This window comes from Gastrolobium bilobum, unplaced genomic scaffold, assembly GCF_033153095.1.
Source record: "Gastrolobium bilobum isolate Gb01-03AN ecotype WA unplaced genomic scaffold, APGP_CSIRO_Gbil_v1 utg16824, whole genome shotgun sequence".
Lineage (NCBI taxonomy): Eukaryota > Viridiplantae > Streptophyta > Magnoliopsida > Fabales > Fabaceae > Gastrolobium > Gastrolobium bilobum.
In genome coordinates, this window is record NW_026899360.1 from 471,947 (window position 1) to 485,534 (window position 13,588).

Consider the following 13,588-nt stretch of genomic DNA (forward strand, 5'->3'; position numbering starts at 1 on the left):
TCCCTTGTTATTATATAGTTTTATTAAATTTTACATATTTTTTTCTCTTGTATTTTTGTAATTATATTTTTGTTAGAAATTATCATTATCTGCCTATAAAAGAATTAACATCTTACATGAATTTAACAAATATTGACATAGAGAAGAGACTTAAAAAAATTGAAACTAAAATAAAAAGTTCCTATATATATTAGATTGTCTTAATTGTTAATCATATTTAGATTTAAATGCTCATAATTAAGATTAAATATATGATTTATTATTTTAATATCAATATAAATTAATCAATACAATTGCAAGTAAACCATACATATTACCACTCAAAATGAAAATCCTTTTACCCGAGCAATGCTCTCCATGCAACTAATGAAATGAAATGAAAATCAAACTTCAAATTAGCTTTCATCATACTACACGTATGTATAACAAATCAACAAAGCTTTTAGAAATTATGCCAAGATTCTGACATTTAGATAGAGACAACAATTCATTGACATTGTGGATTTGGAAAGCCATCAGGTATTTATCCAGTGAAAGAATATATTAAATATCAATTCAATAGAATATCCAAAAGAGAGAACGAAAAAAATGCCACTACCCATATGGCCATGTACATCACCTAGGTAATCAACCCTACGAGGAATATAAAATATAATGGCGAAAAAAATCTCGAGTCTCAACCGGCCATATTACCCAACTCAGAAATCCCCACCATCATGTACAACAAAAACAAGAAATCCCCCTTAGATTCATAAAAAAGAGAGAGAAGAAAAATAAAAATAAAAATAAAAATTGGAACTTTTATTATATTATTTAATTAGATTTTACTCTCTCTTTTTTTCGCCCTTGAGTTGGCTCTTTTATGGGGACCAATTCTTAGGGACAAGCACGTTAATTGGCACTAAGATAGATAGACTTCAACAGTGGAAGTTTTAACGGTGAGGCAAACGGGGCATGCCCGTAAATGTCTGTCGCATTCTGTGCACACGCATAGGTGGCGACACGGCAAAACCACCACCGAAGCCACTCGCTTCCCACAACCTTTGCATTTCGGACCCGACAATACCACTCGCTCCGGGTCAACATAAGCTGACTCAGCATCCTCCGCTTGTCCCTCTACGCCCACGGCGCACGATACCCCACCACCATCCTCTCCGCTCCTCTTTTCTCCGCTCATCATAGCGTGCTGCAGTTGGGCTTGCAAAGAAACCGCCATTGCTTCCTGCGCCTTCGCCTTCGCCTGCCAAACCTGCGCTTCCACGCTAAGTTGCGCGGCGCGTGCCTCTAACTCGGCGTTCCTGCGTGTGGCTATCTTCACCTCGGCTTCCTTCTCATTCAGCCGGCGTGCTACTGATTCCTCCGCCGCGCTTAGCAGTGCCCGATAATGTCTTTGCCTCTTCTCCGCCAATGCCCGCCGCAATTGTTCACCCTGATATATTCCCATCGATCATTCATCATTTTGTTTCATTCATTCCGAGGTCTTAAAAAATAAAATTTCAATTTCTAATCATAACAGAAGATTTTTCTTTTCTTTTTTTTTAAAAAAAAAAAATGTACCTGGGCTTGAATGAATAGGTCAATTTCATCTCGTTGTTGTTTGATTTGCGAGGCCAAACCTTGGGACAATACAGATAAGAAAGCAGAGGACTGAGACCCACGTTGTTGTTCTTGTTGTTGTCGTTGTTGTTGTTGAAGCAATTGTAGTCTTTGTAGTTGTTGTTGTTGTTGTTGTTGTTGGTCACCAAAGGATAAGCGTAAACCGGTGGAGACTACATTTTGTTGGTGGTTATGGAGTTGAGTAAGGTCTATAAGCTGGGGAGACTGGGATTGCAAAGAGAATTGATTCATAACATTCTGAGATGTATGCACAACCCCCATGCCTACTGTTGCTTCTCTGCCTCTCTTCCGAGAATTAGTAGCTGTTTGATCAAAAATGAAATTGGGCATTTTTATATATTTTTATAGGTTTCAATCTCATGCACTCTCTTAATGGGGGCACAATTGAAGGTTATCAAAAATCAAACTTTTACCTTCATTGTTGAATAACATGTGGGATTGATGATCACCGAGTCCTCCTGGTTGTGATTGTAATGAATAGTCATGCCCTTCTTGACCCCTTTTGCTAACAGAAATTGATTGTTTAATCAGAATTGATGGCAAATGCATTAAAAGGATAATAGTTTGAGCTAAATAAGGAAGATACAAACCTGTTTAGAAGGAGTACATTGGAAGGGTATTGAGCTTGAACAGCCATCCCAAGTTCAGAAGATAAATACTAATACGGAACAGAGAAGGTTAAAAGACAGAGTATTTGTTTGGTTCGTGAGAATATGAAGGGGCGAGAGAAAGAAAGAAAGAAAGAAAGTGTGAGGGAGGAAGGTAGAAAATGGATGAGAGAATTAAAGAAGCAATGCAAAGAGGGGGAGGGGGCAGGTCAATAATCACACAAACACATAACAAGAGTGAAAGAGAAAGAAAGATGCCAAGCCGAGGCGGACTCTTCAATATGAGAGAGGGTGGACCAAACCCAAAAAAAAAAAAAAAAAAAAAAAAAAAAAAAAAATTGAGATGAGATGAGATACTTTGAAAGAGAAGGAATCAGAAAACAAATCATGCGTGTTTAAGAGAGAGAGAGGCCACCACCACCACCACCATCCTTGCACTTCTTTCTTTCATACACCTTGTTTTCACCTACTTTGCCTTGGAGAATAGAGAGTACTAGTAAAGGTGGGGATGAGATAGATGCGATTCAAGCGAATCGGTCCAAGAGACACACCTTATTCTGCTCTTTCTTTCTTTCCTTTTTTTTTTTTTTTTTTCTTTCTTTCTTTGCTTCTCTTCTTCGCGTGGAGTTGCCTTTTCTCCAGGACTAGTGTCGCGTTTGTTGGTTATTGCTTTGCTTGCACCAATACAATATTTAAATATTTTGTCAGAGAAATATACCAAATTTAGTTTTAGGATATAGTGTTTGATTATTTTTAAACAATCCTCGTAAACAGTTACTCATGATAATTATTTATTAATCACAGAAAATTAATAATAATAATAAGAGAGAAGGGTGAGTGAGGGTTGCGTGGGTCAGTATGTGTGTGAACGAAGGAGGCGTTGGTAAATGGGTGATGTATTGTTGTTGTTGGGGTGTGCAGGTCTCTGCCGCTAACGCTGCCGCTGGAATTGTTTGTATATGGCCCATGCGTCTCGCGCCAGCTTTGCTTTCTTCACAATTTCTCTTTCCCTTGTTTCCCTTTCATTTTTTTAATTGCTTTTAGGCATGTACATGCATATCAAAAGCAAACAAAAAAAATAAAAATAAAATAAAAAAGTTAATGGTAAATTAGTAATAACTCGTCATCCGTATTTGTTTTTTTTTTTCCCTCTTATAATTGTGAGGTTTCGAACCTCTCAGAAAAATGGGATATCTCTATTCATAGGAATCTAATATAATCACTTATTACAGATTTTATCATCTACCTATGGTAACTCGATTAGCTCTTTCCAAGTTTTGCATCAAAATTATAATCTGTCACTCTGAATTATTTAAAAGAAAATAAGAATACAATTTTGATTTTCCTTTGATTTGGTTTCCTTTTACAAAATTTTGTGACCTTCTTAATATATTGTTTGATAAATTAAGAATTTTAATAAAGCGCTTAATCGAACATTGATAGAAACAAGTCATATTATGTTTATTCAGAAGGGAAATATTTGTAATTGAATCCAATTTATACAGCTACATTTTCTATCGCCGCGACGCTTTCTATTTAGCTTTTAATACGTTGGATTTTTTACTATTTTTTGAATATTCAAACCCTAACAGCTGCGTGACCTCGTAATAACTTTTTTTTTTTAACCTTTTTTTTTTTTATGAATAAATGTCCTCGTAATTCTTATCTAGGAAATTGACAAACAGATCACGATATCCCCGATCTGATTGCATTATGGATGAGCAATATTGATTTCTTTCTTTCTTTGCTAATTTTTCCTGTTGGAATGGATTTTACATATGACTCTTTCAAATAGCCAAAATAAACGTTGCAAAATTTAACCCCATTAGTAACGCAAAGCAGTGAACGAAGAAACTTTCAAATCTCACATAATTTAGCTGAAACAAACTTGACTATACTAGAACAAAGACTATTTTGGTTTAAACCAATAAAAAAACATTTTTTTTTGTATTTGTTTACAATTATTTTTAATTTGCTAATATATCCTATCTTAATTAAATCAACAACTCTTACGTTTATTAAGATCTGAACAATGCTTTCCCAAAAAGAATAAGATTTATTATTGATTTTTTTTTTTTAAGTTAAGTTAAGATATCTGACGTAACCTAATATATTTAATTTATGACCGTTATCTACAATTTAATTTTCTTTCATTTGAAGAGGCAGTGATGGATTGTATTTATTATTTATACCAACATAAGCAATGTTATATTTTGTAGATTTAATTAAAGATATATATGACTTGAAGACAGTAAGACTTAATTGAAGGAACAATAAAAGCATATACTAAATTTTTTTTGAAACGAAATATCACACTTTTCTCAGGTTTGAAAATAAAATAACGTTCGCAAAATCAAAGCTCACTAAGACAAATTAATTTGTTACACATGACAACAAACTACACCAGATATCACGCAAATACTATTACTCCAAACATGCATCTTGTGAAAAGTATAAATCCAATGAACACCCGCGCGGTTGTTAACGAGTAATTGCAGATCTTCACAAGCTAATATTAATAGTTCGTGACTTGTAAGCTTTTATGACATCGGTAGGTTAACCAGAATATTTATATATTTGGGTATGTTAAGATCAAATTTTCAAGTAACTTGTACGAATAATATATAATAAGTATTAGTATGTTTGGATTATAGTTTATAAATCACTATTTAACCAAAGAGAAAAGTATTTTTTTTAACTTTCACTCAAGTGTGATTTATGATAAAAAAATTATATTTAAATATATCATGCTTTTTTAGTAGTGAATTATGATTTTATTAAATATGATATTTGTGAATAAGATTTAATTTGCACACTCAAACTACAATTTGGGGTTTGGAAATTATAATGCTAACATGCTAATAAACTTTAAATAGAAAGTGGTTTGATTCCACAGTTAATGGTTAAAAATTAGGAACTATATATGAACACTAGTTTTTTTTTCTTATTTTTATTTTTAATTCTTGTTAAGTAGCCGTGAAAATTAGTTGTAGTATAGTTTAAGGTTAGTGAGCGAGTCCAAAAAGAAGAAAAAGATTGAGGCCGGTATTGGGTGATCTTCCCCAAAAATCAAGAAGGATTTCTAACTTTAATTAATGGAGGAGAGTGACAAAGAAAGAGATTAAGAGAGAAGCCAAGCCACCAAAGAAAAAAAAAGAAGAAGCAGCAGAAAAGAAAGCATAGAGAGGAGAGGAAATGTGAAAGAGAGTGCTTGGAATGGCATCACGCAATTTGTATTTCCTAAGGTCCCACCAGTAGGGTCGGCTAGCTCCCCCTGACTTTCCCTTCTTCCCATTACTGTTAGCCATTTAAAATTTGTAATTATTCTTTCTATGCCGATATTACAGCCCTGCCCAGCAAATATGACCACCTCTCTCTTAGGCGGTGTTTGGTTGAAGTTTTTTTAGGAAATACCTAGACATCATAGATAGGATTCCTTTGTTTTCCATATTTGGTTCACAATATTACAAAATTTTGATAGAAAACACATTTCTCTAGACTTTAATATTTGTGTGTAAAGTGGAAAGAAAGTTACTGTTCAATTTCTCCACTTTGAACGGTATTGTGACTTAGACGGCTAAATGAGTAAAAGACAACTAAAAAGCTGACCGTAATACTCTTATCTTATCTAATTTGTCCGATAAATTTTTTTCCAACCAAACAATATTTTTTACATTTTCCTACCAAACTCACTTTCTAACCATTTTCCTATCAATTACATTTCCCTAATATTTAAAAAAATTCTCCTCAACCAAACACCCCTAGTTCATAGCTGACTTAGTTTTCTTAACTCTCTGAATCCAGACAGCCCCTCCTTTTCTACATGTGTGGCTTGTTTTGTTTGTTTATTGTTTTAGTACATAATATTGGTGCTTACCCACTTACTACGGCTACAGCATGTCTGGCTCATTTTGTTGCCTTCCTAAATTCTCTAATCCACTAATTGTTTCTCAAAATAATAACAAAAAACCGAGAAGAAATGAAAATAGTATTTAAAAAAGTGTTATTAAGATTGAACCGGACTGGCCAGTCCGGTTTGGAATTATTAGTGCAAAATATTTAAAGATTTAGTGCTATTGAACCTAGCTAGTACCTCATATTCTAACTTTTTATTCATAATTATTCACGGCTAGTTCTAACTCGAATTCATTTCTCTATAACAAATTCACAAGTTATTCTAACACGGGGAAATTTTTTTAGGATTCCAGGTCTCATGTGATTCTTCTATTTAGAGGATGATATTTGGACAAATTTTTTTTTTTTTTTCTCTCTTTAGTAATTGTTTGATTTTAATTGATCCCAACTGCTAAGTTAATAGTCGTGGACTACTGAAATTCTTCTCCTAACACGGACTCGGCTCTTTGAAACACGGTACGTTAGTACCTCATTAATTGCTTAAATTTTTTCACCATAATAATAGAAATGTTAGTAATATAATATATTTTATATTTTAATATTTTTTAAATGAATTTAATTTTCTATAAATCTCAATAATATAAAATATTTAAACATGTATTATTAAAATATATTATTTTTGCGTTAGTTTTTTCTGCAGTTAATGCAGATAAGTTATCTTCATAGAGCTCAAAATGACGTCGTTTTGAGGCAGAAATCAATGTGTTTTTGTAATTTTAATTTATTTCAGGGTTATACTAGTCTTTATAATTATAATTTTTAAATATTTCAACATCAAAACGACATCGTTTTGAGAGTAAATATTTTTTGATTATTTTTTGCGATAATGTTTTCTTCTTGTGTTGTTGAGATGACCTAACAAAAAAGGAGGAAGAAAGTTTTTCACATAAAATTAAATTTCAAGGTGTTGGAATATAAATATAATTTACCATTCTTGTTTTAATGCTTATTTCACTTACAATATTTCTACTCTAATCTGTTTTTATGTTTAAGACATGAAATTAATATAGATTATAGTTATAACAATTGAATAAATGTGAATTCATTTTATTACGAGAAAGTAATTATTTTATTATTTTCATACCACATATAAAAAAATAAAAATAAAAATAAAAGCACATAGAAGTAAAAAGAAAAAGAAAAAGAAAACATAATTCAAACATAATGGATTGAGGATGAAGAGAACTCATTAACATTTCAAATGGCCAATGAGTTAGATTAAAATTAACAAAAGAGTTCCAGAATTTTTTATTATGAGTGTACGGAAATAGCATATGAAATGCTTCTATAGGTTAAAGATGAAGTCAATATGCGGGAAGGTCCGGGTCAAACGGGTTGTTTTCCTACAATAAAATTTGAAGGTATGCGGAGCCATATCGGTGATAATTATGCTATATATGTCCATTTAAATTAAACCTCTTTTTTTGGCTTTGGTCTCTCGATGCTGGTGAACTTATTCTTGGGGTTTGGATTGAGAAATGAGTCATATATAGCTCATCAGTTTGCTGAAATTTTGAGATTCGCAAATTGGGAAAATAATTCATCTATATCACTTATTTTCTTTCACCGCTGTCTGCCTGGTCTGAGCTAAATGTTTCGTATCTTCCACATCATAGTATCGTATGCTCTGTCTAGGTCCCAACGTTTAATCACAGTATCTTCTACGTCATAGTAATGACATTTGTGAAAAACTATAATTAATGTTTAATTTTAAGGATTTATTAATCAATTTCAATAGAAGATAGCTTACCTCATGTATAGAAACAAGTTATGTGGGCCTCACCATTTTTTAAAAATAAAAAAAATAAAAAAAGAATGACACAACTTTTCATGTCTCACTAACATGAGATAATTGTCTTCTATAAAAGGAGACAATTTAAACCCTTAATTTTATTGGACAAAGAATTTATTTTAATACTTTTATAAAAGATACCACAATTCGAACTTATAAAAATTGATTATAAATACGCTTTTTTTTTTGTGAGGGTTATAAATACGCTTTTATTTACTTCTTTTAAAGACAAATTTGTTTTAATTTTTTTTATTATTATTATAAACATTAGAAAATGAGGAACTTCCATTTTTAGTTCAACAAATAAGAAATATGTAAGATGAAATGAATTTATTATATATATATAAGAATTTTATAAGTATCATGTTATATGACACTCTAGTATAATGTTATAGACACAAACAATTAGTGGATTCCATTGAAAAGAAAACAAAGAAAAAAATAAAATAGACTCTATATTTTTTTATGTCTATGACATATATAACTTAACATATGTTATGTAACATGACACTATTTTCTTTTAACGATCATATCAAGAAAAGTACTTGAGTTACTCATCTTCGAGAGGTGTCATGACCTATGAAGTGAAGCGCATTTTCTTGGTTGAAGACAACAACTTTGCTTAACAATTTTATTTGGTACTCATCCACCCACTTACCTCGATTTTCTTGACCCACACATTTCCAGCCCAAACTAAAATCTTTTCATTTTTTAGGGTTTTCACTTTTCCTTGAGGAAGTTCACTTTGTCTTTCTACTTTTCTTTGCATCACAATTATTTATATATTTGTTTAGGTTTTGGGTACATGGCATCCAACTTGTTTCACTACACCCCACCACTTCTGTCTAATCCACTACATATTCGGCTATATGTGCACGTCTCTTTAAAATTTTCCCTTCTTTTTTTAAGTAAAAAAAAATCTATTGTCTATCACATCTAAAACTATCTCCTCGCTCTATTATCACGTGCTAAGTGGTTTGAGCATCAAGTTTTCAACGATTCATGCTGTGCCATTCTTCTTATATACAATTTTATGCGTTTATGCATGGTCACGATTCTACTACTAATAACCTAAGTACAGTTGGACTCAAATACGTGATTATATTGAATTAAATAATGGTACTAACCTATATCACAATTAATCACCAAAAACATATTGTGCACTATTTTTTTAATGTAAATTGATGATCCACTTGTTTGTGCCCAGCATACATACACAACAGAGTCATCAACAAATACAAACCAATGAAGATTCACGTACTACACACAAAGGCTCTCCATGTGGAACAATTTAAAGTCACTGTAAGTATCCAAGAAAAAAGTCAATAATAAAAAATACCTTTACCCGTTGAAATTTATTTTAAAATATATTAAATAACATTTTAATTTTTAATCTAACGATATGTATAACAATACAGTCACATGTATATTTTTATTAAACCGAATATAATAAAAATCTCATAATACATAAGAATTTTTCCTCCAGCTGTTTTCTTCTATATGAGCCTATTATTAATACATCATTCGCATTTTTTGAATGTAGTTTTTCTTTCTTTCTTCTTTCGTAATTTTAGAAAAACGTAAAAATAGATGAATTATTGTATTGTACAGCTGGTGATGGATCCATATTATTAGCTGACATTAATGTATATTAAGGAAGTTTATTTTTATATATTGTCTCTTAAATCAATCCCTATAATTGATTTAGCGAAAATCTGTCTTTAATATGACCGGGAGGGGGGTTGGTTCATGGAAGAGCAGAGAACCACCAAATATTTATGCTATAATTCTTAGAAAATTTGAAGGGGAGAGTTATATTTATAAATTTTTTATTTATAAACTCTTACAAATTATATTATGTATTTCCAGAAGTATATTATAATGTAATTTACAAAAATTTGTAAAAATAATTTGTAAACGAATCATTCTCTAAATTTTAATGGTAATCTTTTCTCATGTTACAAATATCATATGATGAGACCCATCAAGTATTTTAAAAATTAAAAATTTAGAGACTGGAAATTTAAATGGGTGTAAAGGAGAAAAAATTTCACTCTTGTACAGAGAAAATATTAACTCCTTAATTAATTTACAAAGTTTAATGGGTTATTATGTGGTAATAGTGATACACATACACCTACCGCATGGGGTAAGACCGTAAGCGGTTGAGAGCTACAGCAACATATATAAAGTAATTAAACCTGATAGGTTAGCTGCTAAATACTTAAATTTCTAATGTACGTGGTCTTTTTTATTGTTATATTTGGAAAGGGGTTTAAAGTTTGCTCGGAATCGAATTAGTCGCAAAGTGACGAGTCAATTGAAATATTTTCAAAAAAAATTTCTAATGTATACTCGTCGTACAATAATAAATCCCCCATTAAACAATTGTTCGCTGTTTACTGAAAAAAAGAAGAAGAAGAACAATTGTTCACCAAAGAAAAATTCGAAGGCTTTTGAAATTTAAACAACATAACCTATATTGGGTTAGAAATTTAACATTTCACGATGATTCGACTTTACTGAAAGGAATCAAACTCATGACTGGTACACCTCTATAAGGCCTACAAGATATGTTCAAAAAATGGTGTTAAAAATAGGTAGCGAATTATTTATTGAATTGCCAGTGTAGGATGGGGAAGGTTGGTGCTGCTATATATAATAATTATGAGCCAGTGTGTGTGTGTTAGTACACTCTGATGATGATGATAATGGCAGTCACAAGAAGTAACAGCTGCGCAGAGACATAGGTTGAGAAATAAGGCAAATAAAAAGGGACTCGTGAGATGTAATGAGGAAACAACATCTAAGTGTGGGGAGGTACTGGTGGTGGGGCGCGCTCTCTCTCTCTCTCTCTCTCCTTTTGTATTTGCTGTAAAAGAATCAGAGCTATCTCCCTATTCAAACCCAACCCTACTTACCACACATTCATTACTTGGCATAACTTTTATTTAGACATTTCTTTTCCATCTCATTCATATAGGGATTGTGCTGCGCAATCAAATTTCATTTCTAACTTTAGTTAAATGAACAGTTATATCGTTATAGTTTTTTATTGCGTAATATTATTGTCTTTGTTGAATTTAACCTCCTTTCAAATGTTTGAAATGGTTACCATGGGCGACCTTTGTCCACATTTAAGTTTGAATTCGTAACGATATATATAAAAGAGAAAAGACGGTTCGATTTGTATATGATAATGAATTTTTTCAATAAAAGAAATATAAAATTGGAGTAATTTTTTTTTTTGGGGCACAAAGGAGTAATATTCTTAAATGATACTTACTTGAGGTTTCAAAACACCTTGTGCTATCTTTTTGGCATACACACGTGAAAATGAATCTTAATTTACATTAAATTTGCGCACAAGTCAAAACCAAATTACTCACTGGCATATAGTCGGTCATGCTAAAATTGTGAAATAAATAATTTCAAAAAATAAATAAATTTGCTTCCCCATGTGGTTGTTTTTGGCTAATTGAACTTGAAAGTTGAAACATGGCAAAGTCTTAGCTTTGAGATTCTGTATCAATTCTCTTGTTCAACAAAACATAACAAAAAAAAATCATTCTATAATTTTGGAATTTGAATTATGAAAAAATAACTTGTACATTTCAATGAAATTGAAGGGAATTTAGAATTGGGCCCATCAGAATTAAATGAATGAAAATATTTGAGATGCTGCGTGGACCAGAAAAAACTTAGTTAGAAAATTTCCAAATTATCGATCGCAGTCTATAAAAGAAACCACCCGCAACTGCAAGGTCCCAAAATCACAAATTAGTACGAGTATAGAGCAAAAGCTAACTTGGGGTAAAAAGATAATTTGCTGAATACGCAAGACCATCGAAGGGTGGTCCTCTAATCAAACGGATGGTAGCACAGGAACCAGAATGATATAATAGTACTATACCTATCACATCAGGTACGACAGTTCTAATAAATAATAGGAATTTTCGTTAAACCTCTAAATTCTCATACATCTTTTTATCTTAACATTTTTTAAAATTTTAAAAAGAAAAAATAGTGAAAAAGTGAAATTAGTTTAAATTTTTTAGTTATAATAAGTATATATAAAGCAGAAGTGTATGAATATCAATTAACAAAAGTTATATTTTAAGGCTTGGAGGCACAGTTAAATTTCATTATGTGTGCACGCCAATAGAATATTTTCCATCAATAGAAGCCACTCCTTAGCCTCTCCAACATTATGAATGGTACCAGTTACCTAAGTACTCTTTCATTTTGCTGCTAGAAAGGTTACTTGTACACAAAGTTCTTATGTAAAAAATAGGGAAAACATTTGCAGAAGTTTTTATCTGGGGCAAATTTTTTGACACAAACTCTATTACAGGGCATTCACTCTTTTTTTGTGGGATCCACTTCTTTTATTTGTGAGAATGACAAACAAATTTTTCTACAGTTGCAAAAAAGTTGAACCCCAAAAAGTATTATGTAATTAACGTTACCGTTTTGTAAAAGATTTTTTTAGATATTTTTTGGTATATTAAAATTATTGTAAGTCACATAAAGTCCGTCACAGTTGGTAGATGATTTAGTTCTTCAAGTGTAACATCCCGTATATATCCGATTTGTTAACATGTTATCGTATTAAACTGTGCTTAATAAAAATGCGGAACTAACTTTTTAAAACATTCAATTATAACGTCATTATTATTAACCAAGTTGTTTACTTAATCATTTTTCAAAACATTGTCTGTATGTAAATTGTAATTAAACAACTAACTGAAATACCTCATTATATAAATAATTGTGTCTCTAGTCACGAAACTACAACACGTAGACCGGACTAATCCTGATAGTTTAATACAACTCAAAGCTACAAGCATAACTAACACCAATGTGGCATGGACAACCTTCATGCTCACCAAATAAGACAACAAAGTCCAACAGAGTCTCAAATCATATAACAATATAAAGACAATAAAAAATAAATCGGCATCCAAGCAGATCAGCATAAACATGCATAAACAGTCAACTAAGCTCCGATCTCCTACCGTCCGAGGTATCAACTCCCGAGGTACCTGAACCTGAAAATGTGCCCCAAACGTGGGGTGAGATCTCTAAAAAGAAATCTCAGTAAGAAAAGGGTTCCTCAAGGATCTCTCCACCCCAAGCTCACTTATATGTGCAAATATAAGTTCAAAAGCAGTAAAACAGTATAAGTTCCAAAATCTGTGCAATGCAGCATATAATCATGTCATGTGTGTCAAAATCCTACTGGCCAGAGAACATACAGAAATTACATACGTCTATAACCTACAATCAGTGCAAGACGCTACTTGCACCCACCCACAGAATCACTGTATTGTATGACACCACATACTCAGGTTTACCGTCTAGGTGGAACTACACATACATATCATAAGGCATTTGCACTTAACAACTCAATAGCATTTCAAATATCAATACATGAAAACACATCATGCATATAAATCATCCCTCCATGAGGTATGGTGGAACCAACAATGGCAAAACCGAAGACACGAAAGCTTACCTCGCTTGCTAACTATCCAACTCAAGAGTCCAACCAAGTCCAAGGTCCTTAAACAGCACTCTCACAGTCCGTTTATACCAACAATCATATCAACATTCATAATTTAAACATTTATGACATAAAGACAACGTTTTCCTT

General features: G+C 31.9%; 1 protein-coding gene across 3 annotated transcripts; it reads right to left on the reverse strand.

Annotated features, from left to right (window-relative positions):
- Positions 1 to 596: 596 nt before the first annotated feature.
- On the reverse strand, positions 597 to 2,865 carry LOC133289937 (BOI-related E3 ubiquitin-protein ligase 1-like). 3 transcript variants are annotated; one of them, XM_061487976.1, is made up of 4 exons: positions 2,208 to 2,865; positions 2,025 to 2,116; positions 1,558 to 1,919; positions 597 to 1,429 (listed from the first exon to the last, which is right to left on the reverse strand). In XM_061487976.1, the coding sequence occupies exons 1-4, from the start codon at positions 2,252 to 2,254 to the stop codon at positions 902 to 904; spliced, it is 1,029 nt and encodes a 342-aa protein (XP_061343960.1). In that variant the 5' UTR covers positions 2,255 to 2,865; the 3' UTR covers positions 597 to 901. The 3 variants fall into 3 exon arrangements, with proteins under 3 accessions (XP_061343960.1, XP_061343959.1, XP_061343958.1); XM_061487975.1 differs by having other exon boundaries at positions 2,031 to 2,116; positions 2,208 to 2,863; XM_061487974.1 differs by having other exon boundaries at positions 2,031 to 2,122; positions 2,208 to 2,862.
- Between the last annotated feature and the right edge of the window lie 10,723 nt (positions 2,866 to 13,588).